This window comes from Cervus elaphus, chromosome 20 (genome assembly GCF_910594005.1).
Source record: "Cervus elaphus chromosome 20, mCerEla1.1, whole genome shotgun sequence".
NCBI classification, from domain to species: Eukaryota; Metazoa; Chordata; class Mammalia; order Artiodactyla; family Cervidae; genus Cervus; species Cervus elaphus.
Window position 1 is genome coordinate 47,581,913 of NC_057834.1, and position 21,502 is coordinate 47,603,414.

Genomic DNA, 21,502 nt, shown 5'->3' on the forward strand with positions numbered 1-21,502 from the left:
ACTAAGAAAAACTCTTGCTTCTCTGCTTCTCATACATGAGCCAAAGATGGCTTCAGTATATTGGCCCCTGTTTCTTATTTTTAGCTCAAAAGCCACTGGCACCAAACTCAAATTTTTACACATCCAATTGTTTTAAACATAGCCCTAAGAAGTAGAATTTATTCACTTAGGGATTGCCTGCTTTGTATGTTCTGCAAAACTGCACCTGCCACTGCTAGCCATAGGTAAGATGAGCCCCAGGATGTGAGGATACCAAGGCAGTGCTGTCCTTCAGAGCTCTGTGACCCAGAGACTCTGGCCTGGCTGCTGAGTCATATCACCAAACGTGTAAGCCCCCTCTCTGTTACCCTCTTCCCTCTGAGTTCATCTGCCCTCCTCTTCTTATCCTTTTTTATATCTCTAGGAGTCACATCTCTATTAAGGTTTGCATGACAAGTCCAATGAAAGATGTTTAAGTTATTCATATGCAGTTTGCACTATTAATTGAACATCTTTTTATTCAGCCTATACACAGAGCTTTGTTTTGAGCTCTCAGAAGTACTCAGACAACGTTTTGTAACTGCTGCTGTTGCTTTATAGGTTCACCAAAAATGGCATTAAAAACAAAATAAGGAGATGTTGCATAGTTTTAAACCAGAAGGTGGCACTTCTTACTTATAAAATTTTATAGCTATACTGGGAAGCATACAGCAATCAATTACAGTAATTTTGCTGTGAGGGAATCAAAGCATTGCCCAAATAGAGCCATTTCATGGGCAGTATTTTTTCCTTGATCAGCCCTGAAAGCCCTAGAATGCCTACATCTAGCACAGCTAGCTTGCCCACCTTTTGCTGCCCCCACCCCTACATCAGCCAGTTTCTCACACATAAACATGTAGTTTTATGAACCTGGGGATCAGTAAATACACGCGTTATCTTTACTACCATCCACATGTACCATTTCTGTGAGCCACTGGGTCCTCATCACATATAAAGGAACGAATGTTTTAAAGATGGGAAACCTACACACAGAAGGGATGGATGGCTTTCACACAGGCACCATTTGAGATATCCCTCAGAATATTCAGTCCTTGCCTTCCTTTTCAAGTGGCTTTTTTGGCTAGAAGTGATAAACGCCAGTGAGCTGTGAGATAGTGAGTCGGGAGTGTGGTGATGATACCAGAGAAGCATACAAGAGCTGGGTGGGGTTTGGCAGGAAAGGGTCACAGTAACTTACCCGATTTCATTTGCTCTCATGATATGCGTCCAAAAATAGTCCAACATTTCTTGTTCTTTTTGCTTTGCTCTTGGCAGTGTGTCCCTGGATATCAGGGTGTCAACTGCGAGTATGAAGTGGATGAGTGCCAGAACCAGCCATGCCAGAATGGAGGCACCTGTATTGACCTTGTGAACCACTTCAAGTGCTCCTGCCCACCAGGCACTCGGGGTATGAAATCAGCCTTACCTGTCTTCCATCCAGGGCATTCTCTAAGTTATAAATGCATTTTTAGTCTCGTAAAGGGATTTTTAAAACAAGATTCAGCATTATTTTTAATCTTAGAGATTCAAGCCATTTCATTGCTCTCTTGCCAAGCTCTGGTGTTCTGATACCTGTTCTCAATTCTGTCTGGTTGTTGTGGAAACCCATGAAACACAGAATATGCAAATGACATAATGTTGCAGCATAGTTAATCTGGCTAGCAAGATCTCTTGGTGCTTTGAGGAAAAACAACCAGTAGCCTCTTGAAAAAATTATTTGTATTTACCAGCTCGTGTATTTTTCTAAACTTCCAAGCCTTGCCTCCATAAAGTGGGAAAATGAATGAAATGAAAACATTTGCCTATTTTCTTTAGCCCAAGGGGAGAAGGTTGATGGTCCAAGAATGAAGTAAGAATTACAATAAGACCTAAGGAGATACAGCCCTAGACGGTGGATGGTGAAGCCATCATTCCACCAGGGGCATTCCCCTGCCTGCAAACAGTCTCCTGGAAAAAGCTTGGAGTATTATTTTTTAGAAGAGATGTAGTTATAGTGGTGCCTGCTCTGAGCAGCATGTGAAAAGAAAAAGCTATCCACAGTGATGGAAAATTGATTCTCATCAAAGAGAATAGAATGTTAGAGAAATATTTATACTGTCTTAAACCATTGGGTCAGTGAATTTTGGGTTTCCTTCTTGAGTTCAGAGTTGGCTAAATTAGAATGGAAAAGTGCCCCAGTAGTAGGCTAGTTATTTGAGCAGTGAGATTAACAGGGAAGACAAAACTAAGGAGAAACAGCCTTTAAATATTTGAAGATTTGTTCCATTAAAGGAGAGTTGTTTTCTGCTCAGTACTTGAAAGAGAAGCAGAGGTTAATTTTAATTACTTCTAGAGGTAATATTATCCATTAAAAATCCTGTTAATATTTTTATTGAGGTCACATTAAAGTTATGAATTTATATAAAGACTGACATCTTTAGCATGAGGAGTCTTCCTAACCAACCCATTGTGTCTTTCTGTTTATTCAAGTTTCCTTTTGTGTCTTTTAGGTCTGCTTTAAAGTCTTCATGTAGGTGTAGTACATTTCTTGTTAAGATTATTCTTAGATGTTTTATCTTTTGCTATTGCTATTGAAACTGAGGTCTTTTTTTAAAAACATTTTTCTTTTCTTTCCAATAGTCTTGCTATTACAAGTGGTAGTAGTACTGTTTTTCTTTCTTCTGTAATTTTTTGAATTAATCATGAAATCACTTCTAGAATAGTCATTGCTTTCTTTTGTTTCTTCCTCGAAAATATGTACAGATGTTCATACTTGATGGCTCTTTTACATCTATAGCACATTAAATGAATTCTGTTTTAAATGGAATAACCTTTGAGCTCTCAACAGGATATTTCCCTTCTATTTTTTTGATAAAAGGTATTTGTGCACTTACACTGTTTTACAGGAAAAGTCATTTGTGTGATTCAAAATTTACTCCCAATTCTTACCAGTGATTACTTGTAATCTATTTATTCATGGTTATATTCTTTTTAACTTTTTATATTTTAAATCAAAATGAATAAATTAATGAAAAGTTACCAAATCTCTCTTGAGTTCCAGTTTCCTCACCTTTCAAGTTTAAAAATAATACTAACTATGCCCTAAGGGATTGCTTCATCACTGGGTTGTGTGGGGAGTGCATGTGAAGCCCTGAGTACATTCTTTGCTTACTGGTGCCCAAGAGGATGGCCACTATCCTGGGTCAAGCGTGTATTATGCGCTGCCTGACCGAAATGGTCCCACCACAGGCTGAGGAACGTAGCCTGACTAATTGTGAAAATGCCACCAGGGCTGGTTTTCCCTTCCTGGAAGGCAGCGTTCCAAGAACTGTCATAATTTTCTCTCCTTCCTCTTTCTCCTCCAGGCCTGCTTTGTGAAGAGAACATTGACGACTGTGCCAGGGGCCCCCACTGCCTTAATGGTGGCCAGTGTGTAGACAGGATTGGGGGCTACAGCTGTCGCTGCTTGCCAGGCTTTGCTGGAGAACGCTGTGAGGGGGACATCAACGAGTGCCTGTCCAACCCCTGCAGCTCCGAGGGCAGCCTGGACTGCATACAGCTCACCAACGACTACCTGTGCGTCTGCCGCAGCACCTTCACTGGTGAGCCGAGCTCCTTTCCAGCTGCCCCAGCCACTCTGCCTCGAGCTGGGGTGGGGCTTTCAGTGAGGAAACTATGCCCTGCATGACACACCCCAGACCCCAGGGAAGCTTTTCTGGCCCATAGAGCCCGCCTGGCTCCTCTATCTGTGGGATTCTCCAAGCAAGAGTACTGGAGTGGGTTGCCATTCCCTTCTCCAGGGGATCTTCCTGACCCAGGGATCAGACCTGGGTCTCTTGCACTGCAGGTAGATTCCTTACTGTCTGAGCCACCAGGCAAGCCCACAGGTAGTCGTTGTTGAGCTGTATGCAGTCCAGGCTGCCCTTAGAGCTGCAAGGGTGAAAATCTAGACCAGCTTCATTCAAGGGCCCAACATTTTCTTAGGTCTGTGCTCCACAGGTGTTTGTGTCTCCTGAGAGATGCTATCTCTTTTGTTATACATTAATTACATCATATCATAGCAGAAATATGAAAAAAAGAAATAGAATGTTGGGGAGTAGTTGAGCAAAGTAATATTTTTAAATTAATGTAAAATACACATAAATAAAGTTTACCATCTTTACCATTTTTAAGTATACAGTTCAGTGGTATTGAGGACATTCACATTGTTATGCTACCACCACCACCATCCATCTCTAGAACTCATTTCATCTGAGCAAAATAACATCTCATGTTCAGGAACCTTACATCTAACTCTGGTTTTGTCACCCTGCCTCCTATGGCATGTAGCGACTTGAGTGACTGGGTGGTCGCTGCCATAGTGACCTTTCTACATCTCTGGGATCCAAAGAAGCTTATGGTCTTCTCAGACACTTAAAGGGAATAGATTCAAATTGGGCTATGTTTAACCAAAAATCAACTGATGAGGGTATGAACAGGAAAACTTCAGAGGTCACAAGCAGGGCCTGCACACTAAGACTTGGCTGTGTTCATCACAAATTACAAAGATGAGTGAGTCCTGCCTCAAAATAGGGCTTTTATCATAGACAGTTACTAATTATTTCTGGAGAAGGGCAACTTGCTGACTTTGGGGGGCTAAAATAGCTGTTTATATCTAAATATGGCAGTACCATCAGTTACCCGGAAATCTGTCTTGCACTCCTAGAGTCAGTTCAAATCTTTTGCTATATAAGTATTCTTTGGAAGTCAGATGAGAGTCTACATTAGTCTACTTACTAGTAATCTGGAAAGTTGAACTTTGCTACATTCTGGGCTTATTATATCCAGACATCCCCCTCCCCTGCAATTTTAAAGATATTTTACCTTTAAGAACTTTGGAATTTTATTTTAAAAAGGGAGGGGGATGGACTTTGAAATATGGAAAACATGTCGGTACAGCATCAAACGAGAAACAATCCATTATGAACGTCATACGTTTGAGGCAACCCTGGACAGAAGGACTATAAACAATCTGTCGTCTCATACTGGTCGTGATGTGCTTGAGAACTAGGAGACAACTGACTCCTGTTCCTTTCATTACATCTGAGGCTTCCTTTATCTGGAAGTGCTGATGAGCCCTACAAAGAAAGAAGGAAATAGGTGAAAGGAGTGGAGACCACCTTGAATTGGGGTCCTGTAGCCAGAAGTGGTGTTTCTACATTTTCCACACCTGTGAATTAAAAAATCCTTTGACTCTCAGTCACAATTATGGTGGGAATATTAAGCTATGGGGCTTTTCTGTATGTTTGCTTTAAATTTTTATTGGAATGTAATTGCTTTGTAATGTTGTGTTAGTTCCTACTAACACAAGCTGTGTAGGTAACACTAACATAAGCTGTGTTTTAAAACAATGCCAGTAAGGTTACGGAAAGGCTGGAACATTATTGAAAACAGATGTCACTGATGAAAATTCAATATAAACTGCAAATCAACATTTTAAAAAATTATTTTAATTGGAGGCTAATTACTTTACAATATTGTGGTGCTTCTTGCCATTCAGTGACATGAATCAGCCACAGATGTACATGTGTCCCCCATCCCAAAAGTTTTTCCTTTGAATGTTTATTACAGTATAGTTGATTTACAATGTTGTGTTATTTTCTGCTCTACAGCAAAGTGAGTCAGTTACATGTTTTTATCAGTCCACTCTATTTTAGATTATTTCCCCATACAGGTCATTGCAGACTACTGAGTTAAGTTCCCTGTGCCATATAGTAGGTTCTTATTAGTTACCGGTTTTATCTATAGTAGCATGTATATGTTAATCACTGTTTTAGATGTATTGGCCTGGTTTAGCCTGTTTTATGAAGTAGACAGTGTTAACAAAATGCAGTGAATTTTTGCCAAATGTTTTTGACTTACGAAAGCTAAAGTGCCTTCAAAAAATCTTAGGTGTCTTTTTTTTTTTTTTTTGAGGGATTAGTCATTTTTTGTACACATCTTGTTTTGTGAGTCAGTTCAGTCATGTGCCATTTGCACTTATTACCGTAGACAAGACAGATGAGGGAACTGTCCTGAGTGGGTGATGGGCCAAGGATGCTGGGATCTAGCATGTGCCTTCCTCATCCTCTCCTGTCCCCTTAGGCTTAGAATTCAATTCTCACACCTCTTGCTCCCTCTCTAATCCTTTGACTAGCTCACATCCCAGTAGTGTCCCGTTCAATAACCTGAGTTACTGCGTCCACCTTTTAAAACCCCCTTTCATTTTCTACTCTGAGGTCGTCACTGTGAAACGTTCGTCGACGTGTGTCCCCAGATGCCTTGCCTGAATGGAGGCACTTGTGCTGTGGCCAGCAACATGCCCGATGGTTTCATCTGCCGTTGTCCCCCGGTGAGTGCCACTGTGCCTACTGAATTCCATATAGCCTGTGACAGAGCTGAGACGAAACCTGGCATTTCCGAGCTCTGGGGGGAACTTTCTTGATGGGGACGTTTCTTAATGTTAGCTTCTTTAGGAGAAAGTGCTTCAGTTTTCCATTTAGAACTATTAAAATACTCCCAGAAACAGTGAGCTCCCTGACTGTCAATCCTCAGAAGCACTAAGGGCAATGGGATATTCCCTTGGGAACAGAGCTAGTGTATTTGGCTTCTGGGTCTTGCTGCCCAGACTGGGACAGAGTTATTGGAAATGCTACTCTGCTCACCTCCCTTGACAGCAGTTATTTGGGAACAGACTGCTTCTTCAACTAGAAGGAAGTCTAACGTTAGCCATTTGCTGTGCAAATACTTTTGCTCCTGCCAGAGGCTAAAAGCTTCTTAACAGATGAGTGGAGGGATATCAAAAGGCAACCTGTCCAGTAACCTTGGCCTGGACTGAGCAAAAAGTCCAAGAATGAAATGACAAAGGAAAATGTTTTAGACAGATGTCTAAAATCCTCTAAAGTGAGTTTTTTCACCTGTAAAGTCATTGTATGAGTGATCTACTGATGATTTGGAAAGGTGCTAATAGGTTCAGTGTCACCTTATCCTAACGTGAACTCCGGACTTCATTTCTAGAAGCAAGCTCTTAGAGTAAAAAAGTTCTGTATTCATCCTGGAACCACCACCCTGAAACCACCACCCTGACCTGTAGGTTGACTTGAAGAAGTCTCTTCCTAGAACTCAGTCCAGGAGACTACCTGGAGGGATCTTAGCCAAGAGCCTAGTCTTTACCTGCCTAGAGGTGTGGCGGTGAGGGGGCTGGGGGGGAGAATGGGGCCTGCCCTCACGAGTCACCTGCCATCCTCATTTGTTCACTGATTCCCACAGGGCTTCTCTGGGGTGCGGTGCCAGAGCAGCTGCGGACAGGTGAAGTGCAGAAGAGGGGAGCAGTGTGTGCACACAGCCTCGGGCCCCCGCTGCTTCTGCCCCAACCCCCAGGACTGTGACTCGGGCTGCGCCAGTAGCCCCTGCCAGCATGGGGGGAGCTGCTACCCTCAGCGCCAGCCCCCGTACTACTCGTGCCAGTGTGCCCCGCCGTTCCGGGGCAGCCACTGTGAACTCTACACCGCGCCCACCAGCACCCCTCCCGCCACCTGCCTGAGCCAGTATTGTGCCGACAAAGCTCGGGACGGCATCTGCGATGACGTGTGCAACAGCCATGCCTGCCAGTGGGATGGGGGGGACTGTTCCCTCACCATGGAGGACCCCTGGGCCAACTGCTCCTCCCCGCTGCCCTGCTGGGAGTACATCAACAACCAGTGCGACGAGCTGTGCAACACGGCCGAGTGCCTGTTTGACAACTTTGAATGCCAGAAGAGTAGCAAGACATGCAAGTAAGTGCCCAGGGCCCCCAGAACTGGGGGACAGCGCTGTCACTGACACGCTCGGTCTCTTGTTCTTTTGCTCCTAGCCACTCCAGTACTTCAGCCCAAGCCGCCTCTGCCTTTTGGACTGGCACCCAGTTGCCCTCTTCTGCCTGGTGTCACCCTGCCCCATCGCATGCCACCTGTGCTCTCCCTTGCTGACCGAGGGGCAGGAGTGCTCACTGCACAGCCACTCTCTCTCTGCCTCTCTCTGCTTCCTCGCCTGCTGCTGTCACAAGTTCCCAGGGGAAGTGACTTTTGGAAGTGTTACCCGCTGTCAGGCAGCCTCTCACATAATCTGCCTGCAGCATGGTTGCAAAGGTCTATACCCGTCTCTATTCATCCCGTGCCTTTCCCTAAGACTAGGTTTCCCCTCCAGATTTATCGGGAAGCATCTGCTAGATTAGTCAGCTTAACCCTCCTGGTCTTCACTGCTGCAATTATAGGGGGCTTTGTGGGTTACATAATAGCTTTCCATTTAGTCATCCCATTTGATTCAACCCTGATTAATTCTCAACAATCTTGTGAGGCATAGGTGTTGTCAGTGGCCTTTAACAGGCCAAGGAAGGGAGTCTTGGGAGGTTCAAGAACTTGCCAGAGCACATATAGCTCCTCCTGACTCCTGATCTCCCCACTGAGCTAGAGAGGCCAGTTGGACTGGGTGGTGTAACCATCAGGGGATGGGAGTGAGGAGGGAGAAGGGGTGAGTGGAAATCAAACGATTTTTGCATCAACAGGCTTTGGGAGTCAATTTCCATTTCCCAATGTTTGAAAGATGCTATATAAATTAGATCTGGTATCCTTTGTGGGACACACTTCTTGCCACCTACCTTCCACAGTGAAGATTCAATCTTGATTAGAAAAGAAATGGGCCAAAGGTCAACTGTACAGCATCTCTTGTTAGCATGGGGCTACTTTCCAGTTTCTGGAAGCAGTCTCTAGAGTCTTGTTTTACTGCTGAAAACCCAGAGGCAATGGATATAAAAATAAAGGGAACATGAACCAGGTAAATTTTTTGCTTCAAATTTGTTTACAAATCTGATTTAACATGACAAGCTGCCTAGGGGCCCATGAGTTTAGTGAGTAGTTTTGTTTCTCATTCAGAGAGCACTTACTGATGCTAAGGTGTATAGACTGTAAATACTCTAAGAAGTCAGGCACAGAGAGTCACAGAAAGCGTCAGAGGACATTCAGGATCTAATCTGAGCCACAGAAGATGGGTAGGAAAATCCACATTCATTCCAAGTGGAAAACAAATAGAGCTCCCCTGTGGTCTTACCATATTCTCTGCCTCCCTCTGCCTAGATATGACAAATACTGTGCAGACCACTACGAAGACAACCACTGTGACCAGGGTTGCAACAGTGAGGAGTGTGGCTGGGATGGGCTGGACTGTGCTGCTGACCGGCCGGAAAACCTGGCCGAGGGCACCCTGGTCATCGTGGTGCTGATGCCGCCTGAGCAGCTGCTCCAGGACGCCCGCAGATTCCTGCGGGCACTGGGCACCCTGCTCCACACCAACCTCCGCATCAAACGGGACGCCCAGGGGGAGCTCATGGTCTACCCCTATTATGGTGGGAAGTCAGCCGCCATGAAGAAGCAGAGATTGACACGCAGGTCCCTTCCTGGAGATCAAGAACAGGAAGTGGCTGGGTAGGTGTTTAATTTCTGAACTTCTTAAAGCTTAATTTTATCAAGCCGAGCACTTTGATACACAGATGTCATAACTGCAACTGCACCTATAGAGATGAAAGGTCAGAAAACAGAACAGTCAACCAAGTAACACAAGCCTGTAATCCCAATCTTTACGGTTGGTGCTAAAGGTTTGCCTTGATCTCGGACTCCTGAAAAGTGGGCTGAAGCGAGTCAAGTGGCAGGATGTCAGAAAGGGCTCCTCATGTGCTAGAATCTCTAACCATTTGCCAGAGTTGGAGTAAATCCTTCTAGTGATAACTCCTCTTTGTATTAATCCTGGGCTTCTTTTCAAGGCCCTTCATTTCTGTCTCTTTAACAGGGGTGATGTTCTGCATATATTATGTCGTCCACACTCAGGGTTTTTTGGTATCTCACAATGTTCAGCTTGCTAGCTAGCTCGAGTACAGATGCAGAGAGAAAGGAGAGTAAGGAACAAAAAATAAAAGGCAGGGTGTGTTTTTAGAGTAGCTATGTGTACCGTTGAGTACACCGGAAGGGGGAAGGGGTAGAAGCAGCCCACCAAAGGCAACTTCACCCCATTTTCTCAATTTGTCTTCTGTTGCCTAAAAGTCAGAACACTTAGAGGCAGCCAAACCAAGGAACGTGAAAGTGTTAGTCACTCAGTCGTGTCTGACTCTTTGTGACTCTTAGCACACCCTAAGTGAGAATTAGTGTTTAGGATGTAAGCCATAGCTTAATTTCCGGGATCTTCCTGGAGACAGCATCCCAGAGGTAGAGAGCCCGAGGCTGAGGGTGAGGAAAGGGGTCTACCTCAGATTCCTGGGTTGACATTTTCTCGCCATTTCTCCTTGGCTCCCCTCAGCTCTCAGGTATTTCTGGAGATTGACAACCGCCAGTGTGTTCAAGACTCAGACCAGTGCTTTAAGAACACAGATGCGGCAGCAGCTCTTCTGGCTTCTCACGCCATCCAGGGGACCCTGTCGTACCCACTTGTGTCTGTCGTCAGTGAGTAGCTCTGAAATTAAGGGGAAGGTGTGCTGAGGAATGTCACTTGCAGGCAGAGAGAACGGGGCACAGCTTACCATGTGCAGCTCTCTGTTTCTCGGGGCTCGTGAGGTCAGAGTCGTTCTCTGAAGGAGAGAATAGTGGGGATACTGAGAGGTGGATGTTGTATTCATCACTTTCCCTGTGTCTCTGCACTTTCAGGTGAATCTCTGACCCCAAAACCCACTCAGCTTCTCTATCTGCTTGCCGTTGCCGTCGTCATTATCTTGTTTATTATCCTGCTGGGGGTTATCATGGCAAAGCGAAAGCGCAAGCATGGCTCCCTCTGGCTGCCGGAAGGGTTCACCCTCCGCCGTGACTCCAGCAACCACAAACGTCGTGAGCCAGTGGGCCAGGATGCTGTGGGCCTCAAGTAAGAGCTTGTCAACAAGCTACTGTTCACAGTAATGACAAGTACGGATAGGTGGAAAATCAGATCTTGTTGGATCGTGATTTTAAATTCAGAGCTCTGGCCATGCCGTGCTACTATACCTGACCATGATGCTGAATGCCTGCTTGTGGCTATAAAATAAGAATCTGGATGCTTCAGTTCTGTACATATTATCACAGTGATGCTCAGCTTCTGTGATGAGACACACCTTTGTTGTAAGCTCTTGCTTAGTGGGAAAGGAAATGATATTTACTCAGGCAATGGGATGTAATATTGCCCATTTTCCCCCTGGGTCGAGGTCCCTGAAAGTCTGACTGTAGCCATGAGAATGTGTGATGGTAGAAAAATTATGAAAATTTCTACGTTCTTTTATGGTTTAACCCTGCTCTTATTTTATACCTTCATGATTCTGTCATGTCAGAAATCTCTCAGTGCAAGTCTCAGAGGCTAACCTAATTGGTTCTGGAACAAGTGAACACTGGGTTGACGATGAAGGGCCCCAGCCTAAGAAAGCCAAGGTAAGCTGGCCATGGTAGAAGCACCATTATTAGCCATTGTCTGCTCATATTTCACAGTTTTGTCCTTGGGTATCTAGAATATCATGAATGGGAGAGAACGGTGGTAGTCTGTACATGTTGCCCAGGCCTTGACTATCCTAGGTTGTCTCAAAAATCAGGAATATTTATTGATGGCCTTGGGCTACTATGTAAGTTTTTCAGAAAGAGCTCTTTAAAAATAATAAAACAAACATGCTTCCTTCCTCAAATGTCATGTTGGTGGTACTTGAATAAGGACTATTATGTGTAAACACCAGTTTCTTTCATGGCTAGATCTCTCCCTTATTCTCTGGCTACTTCAAGGGAAGGTAGAATTAGTCAGTGGAGGAAAGCCAGTGATCACTGAGTTTGGAGGCTTTAAATCTTGATCCCTGGAAACTAAAGCCAGATAGCAGTAAGAGGTACATTGGGCTGAGTCTGACCTGAAAAAGGAGACCATTCACCCATAGACATACGTGGCTGGGATATACATGTATCCCACAGATATTCTGAGGAAATAAATGCTTGAGGAATACAGGCTTGATGGTTAAGAAAATTACTACAGTCAGGACTAGATTCAAGTCCAAGACTCCGGCACATTATTTAACCTCTTTGTATTTACTTATCCTTAATCTGTAAGATAGGGAAAATAATAATGATTCTTTCAATACAGGTGAATTGCCTTACCTGTTTTCTGTCACGTACTGAATATTCTGTAGAGGTCAGCTGCTTTTAGAAGTATAATAATTATTCAGCAAATACTTCCTAAATGCTGGCTCTGTGCTGGGCATTGGGGTGGAGACAGGGTACAAGGAGGCAGCCTTGAACGCGGCTTGCTCCCTGTGCTGAGGAAGCCTTCAGGTAGCGGTGGGAGCTGCCATGCAGTGCTGTGTAAGTACCTAACACAACGCGTAGTTAAGGGGAGTGAGCAGCGTGTGCTCTTTAGGACCCATAAGAGGAATTAAGGTCTGCTTCCTACTCGAAGTTAGCCAATCAAAGAATTGGGAGAGATCCTGGGGCTGGGCCAGAGTGATCAGGAGAGTTGTCTTCTTTCAGGCTGAAGATGAGGCTCTGCTTTCAGAAGAAGATGACCCCATCGATCGGCGTCCGTGGACACAGCAGCACCTGGAAGCTGCAGACATCCGTCGGACACCATCGCTGGCTCTCACCCCTCCACAGGCGGAGCAGGAGGTGGATGTGCTGGATGTGAACGTCCGCGGTCCAGGTCAGTGCCTGCGAGCCTTCTCTCTTCACTGTGCCGTGCCCACCCCCTGGTTCCACCTTATCCCTCTGTTTGCCCCACTCAATGATCGAGGAAATCAGACTGGAAATCAGCTTGAGGAAATGAATGTCTAAGGAAAACAGGCTTGCAGAAATTATGAATTTGTATGAGAAAAGAGGCAGGATTTCATTTGCTTCACCTTCTGTATGCATATATGCTAAGTTGCTTCAGTCGTGTCCGCCTCTGCGACCCCATGGACTGTAGCCTGCCAGGCTCCTCTGTCCATGGAATTCTCCAGGCAAGAATACTGGAGTGCGTTGCCATGCCCTCCTCCAAGGGATCTTCCTGACTGAGGGATCGAACCCACCTCTCCTGCATTGCAGGCAGATTCTTTACCACTGAACCACCAGGGAGGCCCTCACATAATGCATGTTCAGCAACAAAAAAGCTGATTATTTGGGATAGATTTTAGTGGGATAAAAAAATAATATCCCAAAGCAGAGGAATAGAGAATTTGTTTAGTTCGTACCTTAATGTATATAGTTTATTAATACTGGATATTTTAAAATGTCCAATTTAAAAAAGCATAGCACTTAGAAACTTGAACAGAAAAGCTTGTTTAACTTAGAGACTAGCTCCTCTTTACAGAAAGGATACTATCAAGGAAAAATCAATTGCCACTTATTACAAGAAGCACAGGGTTTTTTCCCAAACTAATAATTTTCTTCAAATTGAGCTCTTCCAGCAGTAGGGTTAAATGAACATGAAAGTCCTTCCCCTCCTTGAATACTATTTGGAATTTCCCTTTCCTCCAGATGGGTGCACCCCACTGATGCTGGCTTCTCTCCGAGGAGGCAGCTCAGACATGAGTGATGAAGATGAAGATGCAGAGGACTCTTCTGCCAACATCATCACGGACTTAGTGTACCAGGGTGCCAGCCTCCAAGCACAGACAGACCGGACGGGTGAGATGGCCCTGCATCTCGCAGCCCGATACTCAAGGGCAGATGCTGCCAAGCGTCTCCTGGATGCAGGTGCAGATGCCAATGCCCAGGACAACATGGGCCGCTGCCCTCTCCACGCCGCGGTGGCCGCGGACGCCCAGGGGGTCTTCCAGGTAGAGATCATGTGAAGAGTTGATTCCTGATGAGTCTAGAATGTTTTCCCGTCATTAAGACACATAATAACCCATTGTATTTGTTCAGTGATTCTCTGAGAGAATAAGGCAGATGATAGAGCCATGCTTGCTGGATAGGAAAGCAGGAAAGGGAGGCAGGAGACAAAGCTGACCGTATACAGCCAGCTCAGGGTAAAGCAGATAACACCAGTCTTCTGATTGTTAGTCAGTGCTTTGGTTTTGTTTGCTTGTTTTGTTTTTGATGAGGCAAAATACCTCCCAGATGAAAAGACCAGGTGCATGACACCTGCCTCTGACTAGTAGTCAGTCAGCTTCTCCCTCTACATTTATCTGACTATACAGGCTTCCAGCTGCTCCTTGGTGATTTTCTTGACATGAGTTCACAGTGCACACCTGATGCCCTATTATTTTAGCCTTATGAGGAAATTGAAAGCATTCTGTATCATCTTAACTTGTACACCATAATTGAGGTTGTGGTATTTTCCCATATTCCCTCTTCTTTCTTTAGAAAGCAGAAGTACATTAATTTACAAAGCCACTGTAGAGCTTGAGTTTGTTTGTATATTCATTCATCCTATTCCTTTATTCATTCATTCAACAAATATTAGTTGACTGACCCTAGGAGAACCTGGACACGAAGATAGCAAAACACTCCCTGTCCTCCAGGAACTTACAGTGTTGCCTCAACTCTGATGCTCTTATGTCTGTCTTATCTTAGCTTCATTATTTTTTGTATTCGGCTGACTCTCTTTTCTGTACTTTCTCGTGTTCTAGATTCTGATCCGCAACCGAGTAACTGATCTAGACGCCAGGATGAATGATGGCACTACACCCCTGATCCTGGCTGCCCGCCTGGCTGTGGAGGGAATGGTGGCAGAACTAATCAACTGCCAAGCAGATGTGAACGCAGTGGATGACCATGGTAGGGATGGGAAGCAGGGATTCAGATTCCTACCTGCAAAGCAGGCCTCTAAGGAAAGAAATTGTTGCATGATCCTTAAAGAGCTGTCTCAGATCCAAATCCACTGAAGATTCATTCATTCATTCTGTCTTTGTTTTGCAATATTGAGTTCAGAGATCTGAGACAGTGCGAAGTCCACAGATGAAGTTGTGAAGGGATTTTTAGTGAGAGTTCTTGATCTCAGAGCAGGTTTATGAGAGGTTTCCCTGAGTAGATTCTCAGGTATACCACTCTTGTTATGAGGATATGAGAGCTGACTTCATGGAGGGGTACAGTGGTGAGATATTCTAACTATATATCCTGGCATGTAATACATAAGCAGGCTGTTGTCTTAAGCGTGTGACAGGGTCGATTATGCCACACGAAGGATGTGGTACCATAGACAGATGATCCTTTTACTTAGAGGTCTTCTGAAAGCTAGGCAGCCTGTACCAAAGTATTTCTAGAATAGGGGAAAATGAAGATAATACATTGGTTTTTCCTGTGGGCCCCCAGAGAAAACTGGCTTCCAGCTGTTGTCTGAGAAGTTCAAGGTTTCCTTGTACAAGTCATGACACTTCTGATGGGAGGAGTAGGACATGACCTCTTACTCTGTCTGCTTATAAAAATGTATTTTCCCCCACAGGAAAATCTGCCCTTCACTGGGCAGCTGCTGTGAATAATGTGGAGGCAACCCTTTTGCTGTTGAAAAATGGGGCCAACCGGGACATGCAGGACAACAAGGTACAGTCTGGGCCCTGAGCTGGGGGGCAGGTTCAGCAGCGCCTTGGGTTATGTGTGAGGCCATTCCTCTTCTCCTGTAGCTGCTCTGTAGGAAGGACCGACAATGATGGAAGCAGGCTGAGCAAGAAGTGGGTCCAGAGAGCCTGAGTGCTTGCATTGGGCTTATCCAGTGAAGTGTCAGGGTTGACCCTTGGCCTGCTCAGTCTGCACCAGGCTGTCCCTTTCATAACTTTGGTGTAACCTTTCCGCCTTTCCTTCTTTTACATTTCCCTTTCTCCTGGTCTTTGTTCTGTTCACACACAGTTCCTTCCTTTTCACTTGTTTGTTCTTACTTGTTTTCCTGATGCTCCGCGTCCTCCACCCCTGCCCTGTTCTTGGGCTCCATGATGTTTTCCTGCTTCCTCTGACTTCTGTGTCATGCTTCCCTCTCTTGCTCACCTTCTCTTCTCTTGTTCATTTCCTCTTTTCCATTATTTTGTCCTTTGTCTCAGATGTTTTGTCTTTCTTTCTTTCACTTTCCCTTATTTTTCTCAGTTCTCTACTTGCTTTAGCTTCTTCCCCTCATACCTTTATTTCTGTTACTCCTTTTAGAACCCTATTTTGATAAGCTCAGTGCTCTTGCAGGTGAATTTATGGCTCAGGGACATGCTTTATTTCATACTTTCCCCACTAAGTAGATGTAGCCCTCAGTAGGGCAAAGCTGGCTCTTGGGGAGGAGTAAAATAATTTTTCTTTGTGTATAAATTACAGATAGCCATTCTGTACATAGGTAGGTGCACACTTTTTATCTGTGGCATTAAATTTTCATATGGGAAGGCAGTTAGGAAAAAATGTCTAAAGGAGTGATATAAAAAGATTGAGAAATATGGCTGTGTCCTCAGGAGTGTTGTTAAAATGCGCTCTGCATGGGCTTTTTCTTTTTTCTTCTGTAGGAGGAGACACCCCTGTTTCTTGCTGCCCGGGAGGGGAGCTATGAAGCAGCCAAGATCCTGTTAGACCATTTTGCCAATCGGGACATCACAGACCACATGGATCGTCTTCCCCGGGACGTAGCCCGGGACCGCATGCACCACGACATCGTGCGCCTGCTGGACGAGTACAACGTGACCCCCAGCCCTCCCGGCACGGTGCTGACTTCTGCGCTCTCACCCGTCATCTGTGGGCCCAACAGACCTTTTCTCAGTCTGAAGCATACCCCAATGGGCAAGAAGTCTAGACGGCCTAACACCAAGAGTGCCGTGCCCACTAGCCTCCCTAACCTTGCCAAGGAGGCCAAGGATGCCAAGGGGAACAGGAGGAAGAAGTCTCTGAGTGACAAGGGCCAGCTGTCTGAGAGCTCAGTGACTCTGTCCCCCGTCGATTCCCTAGAATCTCCCCACACATATGTTTCTGACACCACCTCCTCGCCAATGATCACATCTCCCGGAATCTTACAGGCCTCCCCCAACCCCATGCTGGCCACTGCCGCCCCCGCTGCCCCAGTCCATGCACAGCATGCACTGTCTTTCTCTAACCTTCATGAGATGCAGCCCCTGGCTCATGGGGCCAACACTGTGCTTCCCTCGGTGAGCCAGCTGCTGTCCCACCACCACATTGTGCCCCCAGGCAGCAGCACCGCAGGGAGCTTGGGTAGGCTACATCCAGTCCCTGTCCCGGCCGACTGGATGAACCGCGTGGAGATGAATGAGAGCCAGTACAACGAGATGTTCGGTATGGTCCTGGCTCCAGCTGAGGGCACCCACCCTGGCATGGCTCCCCAGAGCAGGCCGCCCGAAGGGAAGCATTTAACCACCCCCCGAGAGCCCTTGCCCCCCATTGTGACTTTCCAGCTCATCCCCAAAGGCAGCATTGCCCAGCCAACTGGGGCTGCCCAGCCTCCGTCCAACTGCCCTCCAGCCGTTGCAGGCACCCTGCCCACCATGTATCAGATTCCAGAAATGGCTCGCTTACCCAGTATGGCTTTTCCCACTGCCATGATGCCCCAGCAGGACGGGCAGGTTGCTCAGACCATTCTCCCAGCCTATCACCCCTTCCCAGCCTCCGTGGGCAAGTATCCCACACCCCCGTCACAGCATAGCTATGCTTCCTCCAATGCTGCTGAGAGAACGCCCAGTCACAGTGGTCACCTCCAGGGTGAGCATCCCTACCTGACACCGTCACCAGAGTCTCCTGACCAGTGGTCAAGTTCATCACCCCACTCTGCTTCTGACTGGTCAGATGTGACCACCAGCCCCACTCCTGGGGGCGCTGGAGGAGGTCAACGGGGACCTGGGACACACATGTCTGAGCCACCACGCAGCAACATGCAGGTTTATGCATGAAAGAGTCTGCCTCCAGCCTAGACACAGAACTCCTCTTGTAAATGCTGCTGAGGAACAAATGAAGGTCATCCGGGAAAGAAATGAAGAAATCTCTGGAACCAGCTTCTGAAGGCAGGAGAGAGGAGAGGCTCTTATCTTGTAGATAATGCGAAGAAGCGAGTTCATTAGCTTCACTGTGCATCTGTGGAACACGGAAGGGACAAGGCTCCTTGTAATCTCTTGCCCGTCAAGTCCCCGAGTTCATGGAACTGCAAGATGAATACAAGACTTGGGACCACATTTCCTCTCTTCAAGACAGAGAATAAGATGGATGCCTGTTGTAGACATTCTTGCAGCCTGGAGTGCATTTTTCAGCCTTGGGGGCTTCTGCCATATCCATGAGAAGATTCTGCAGTAGATTCCTACTGGGAATTGTGCCCTGGAATTCTTCCAGAAGTGACCTGTCTCCTATTCTTATCCTTGGAAAATTCTTTTGACTTCATTTGGTGCTTTAATTGTGCACCTCTCTGTGGCTGGAACCCCACCTGCATGTTCCAGGGCAGGACCTTTGTGCTTTGAATCATGCCTGCTCTGGAGGCACCTGCAGCCTCCCCTTTCCCTCCTGTTTTCCCAGTGTCCCTAGGAGCCTCACAGGGTTTACCTTTATGGTCCCAGCAGAAACCTTTCAAGTATGTTTCTTTAGAAAATGGACATAGTCCTTTCTCCTACATATCATTCTTAAAAGAAGGGGAGCAAAATATTTTTCTTTGAACCCATTTAGGGGACCAGGACCCCCTTCAAGAAGCTGCCCCTAAATTCTCTTGCCTACATTCTGGGTTCCTACAAACCTTACCAGGAAGAAAAGTAAGGATCTTCTTTTTTTCCATTTGTCTGCCTAGTAAGTGTGAAGGTTTATCCTTGGCAGTGTAGCTAATATGACCCCTTTAAAAAACAAAACCCAAACAGACCAAGGTTTAGAATGTTGGAATGACCAAGAGAGCCAAGAGAGAAGCTAACTCATTGAAGAAGTGATTACCCACTAACTGGTCCCTGCCAAGCATTCTGTTGTCTGCCAACATCAAACACATTGATACAGGCCTTAGAACCCTTGGCCTGCTTCACTCACACATCCAGCAGATGGAGACTGTTGTAATTGTTGAGCCTTCAAACAACATTCCCTTGCCATTTAGAACTGAACTTTCATCTGCTCAAGGGCCTCCTCCCCAACCCCTTTGACAGTCATCTTCCCCTAGTCAGGTGGTCACAGTCTCTACTTCCTGACATTCTTTCTGATCCCAGGCCCCTTTGCCTATCTTCCTGCCACACTTCGTGGTCTGATTACTGGTGCACCCAGTAACACCTGGGTTTTCTGTGTTCAAGTGCGGGAAATAGAATCCTGGCCTAGTTTCTGTGGCCAAAGCCAGTCTTACAAGAAGGTTGGAAAGGGAGGAATTACGAGGTAGCCTTTGCTATTTTCTGTTCCCAGTTCCTTTTCTTTCAGGCGGTCATGAGATTTCCCATTAGGCAGGTAACATAGACACTTATCAGGGATGTTTTCCTCTCATAGAGTCACCTTCTAGATGATAATGGACAAAAATAGACTTACTGTCTTGTCATCTTAATGTTCAGAGTGTGATTGCATCTCACCCAAGTCTGCTTCCTGTGTTTGTGATCTTGGCAACTTTTTTGACCCTCTGTCAAGGACATGCATTCTATCCAACACTAGAAAGAGGAGAAAAGTAGTTTTAATTCCTCTTCTCCCTGAGTTAGCTAACAACTGGTTCTGTCTCCACACTGTCACTTTTGCCCGGTGCTATGATATCATGACAATGGAAAATTGGTTCTTCTGGGGGCATTTTGTAGCTATTAATACGTGGTCTGCCCACTCCATGTTGGCTTCAATGATAGTTTTCCTTACTGCCTTGCCTGAGAGTGTTCATCAGTTCTTCCCATTTACCAGATTTATCTGTCCATGGCTTCATATGGAAACCCTATGTGTCTTTTAGCATGGAAGTCTACAAAGAGTTTTTCTAGTCCTGCCCAAGTTCACTGAACTAAAAATATAATTCATTTTTCCCTGATATAAGCAGATTATTTTTTCACTCTGTATTTTATTCTCTCACGTGGCAACTCTCTCAACCCCTTTCATAGTGTGAAGCATTTTATCATTCTGAATGGTGATTCTTTATCCTTGGACCTATTCGTTGATTCACAGATGGGGAGGACCCGTCTCCATGGACCACTGTGGACCTCACCACATCTACACTTCTCTGTCATCCCATTCCGGCCCCCCTTCTTCAGAGTGTCAGCTCTGATCCAGCAGCTTGACCCCTTATAGCTTCCTCCATCTGTAAGCACACTGTGGGCCTAACTTGCTTGCTCCTCTTTGGGATCCTTTGGGTTTTGCAGAAATAAATATGAAAGCTGCCATTACAAACAACAGGCTTCAGTGATAAGGAAGAAGACACTGCCTTTCAAGCATTTATCAGTCACTTAGATTGTTAAGAACTTGTGAGTTGTATTGAGTAAAAGAGAAAATAAGATGAAGAATCACTTTCTCATTTGGGTTCTGAAGTAGAGACTTAAGTTTGTATGGGAAACATATTTTATGACAGGTCTAGGTCACCCTCTTTGCCCCTCGCATTCTTGTTTTATCTTTATAAATTCTTCCTTTGAGTCATCTTCTGTCTGCCTTTGGGGGTATATTTTTTGTTTGTTTCTTTTATTTTATATTAAGCATCATTTTCTGATTTACATGTTGGTGAGGGAAGGGAGAGGTTTGAGGGAAAGAGAGAGTGAGAGTTAAAGATTTTATGTAAGCAATCAGCTATGATGCACAAGTCCATTCTCATCATTATTAAGTTTGCTAGTTCATAATTCTTGCATAAAAGAGAACCAAAGGTGTAATATTCTGTTGGCAAGTGGTTTGGGGATTTTGGCCTTAACTAATATACTGAATGTATGATGACTGAGAGGACAAGTTTATATGCCCAGAGGCTCCCACTCATAACTGTTTGGTACTGTGGCTTCTTACTTGTGTACATTTCTCTTAAAAGTGATATGATATCTGTTTGTATGAGAAACCCAATAACCAATAAAATGACTGCATATTCCTAACTATACATGGTAAGGAAAATGCACAATTTGTTTTTAATTTTCAAAGTTTCATTCTAAAAGTAGTTATGACAAAATTTATATGGAAGCATTTTTATCATAAAATAAAAAAGTTACATGTCAAGCTCAACAGACATTGCAGTTTTTATTTTCCATTCTTAATCCCTACTTTGCAATGATTTAACTCATGATGTCATAATTTGCTGAAAGAGAAAACATTTTCTTTTCATTCTGAATCCCATATAGCCTAGCACTAGTCTTTTTTTTCTTTCTCCAATGTCACGGTCTTTGTAGACCGGAACCTGGGGACTGGAGTCAATGAGAAGAGGGACGCAGGGGACCCAAGTCTCAAGTGAAACAAGGGTGTTTTATTTGCAGAAATGTATGTTTATATACCTTCATACAAGGCAGCTTTAGGCAGTAAAAAAAAATTGAGCAAAAACAGAGCCAAGCAAATAATCTTTAAAGGGCCAGAAAGCATTCCATATCTTGAGTAAGAGGGGCATAACTGAATAGATTACATTTAAGTAAGGTCACTGAAGGCAGTCACTGAAGGGAGTCACTGAAAGGAATCCAAGCAGGTGCCCCTTCTCATGA

At 45.1% G+C, this 21,502-nt stretch overlaps 1 protein-coding gene across 2 annotated transcripts in view; it reads left to right on the top strand.

Moving 5' to 3' along the window:
- Positions 1-21,035, top strand: part of NOTCH2 (notch receptor 2) — a 170,132-nt gene extending 149,097 nt beyond the window's left edge. For both annotated transcript variants that reach the window (XM_043877037.1, XM_043877038.1), the window contains exons 22-34: positions 1,294-1,426; positions 3,363-3,599; positions 6,255-6,367; positions 7,285-7,790; positions 9,126-9,473; positions 10,339-10,481; positions 10,683-10,893; positions 11,333-11,429; positions 12,504-12,672; positions 13,485-13,786; positions 14,582-14,729; positions 15,394-15,491; positions 16,424-21,035. In XM_043877037.1, the coding sequence (XP_043732972.1) occupies positions 1,294-1,426; positions 3,363-3,599; positions 6,255-6,367; positions 7,285-7,790; positions 9,126-9,473; positions 10,339-10,481; positions 10,683-10,893; positions 11,333-11,429; positions 12,504-12,672; positions 13,485-13,786; positions 14,582-14,729; positions 15,394-15,491; positions 16,424-17,812 (3,894 nt within the window). In that variant the 3' untranslated portion in view covers positions 17,813-21,035. The remainder of the gene's footprint in view (positions 1-1,293; positions 1,427-3,362; positions 3,600-6,254; positions 6,368-7,284; positions 7,791-9,125; positions 9,474-10,338; positions 10,482-10,682; positions 10,894-11,332; positions 11,430-12,503; positions 12,673-13,484; positions 13,787-14,581; positions 14,730-15,393; positions 15,492-16,423) is intronic.
- Positions 21,036-21,502: the final 467 nt, after the last annotated feature.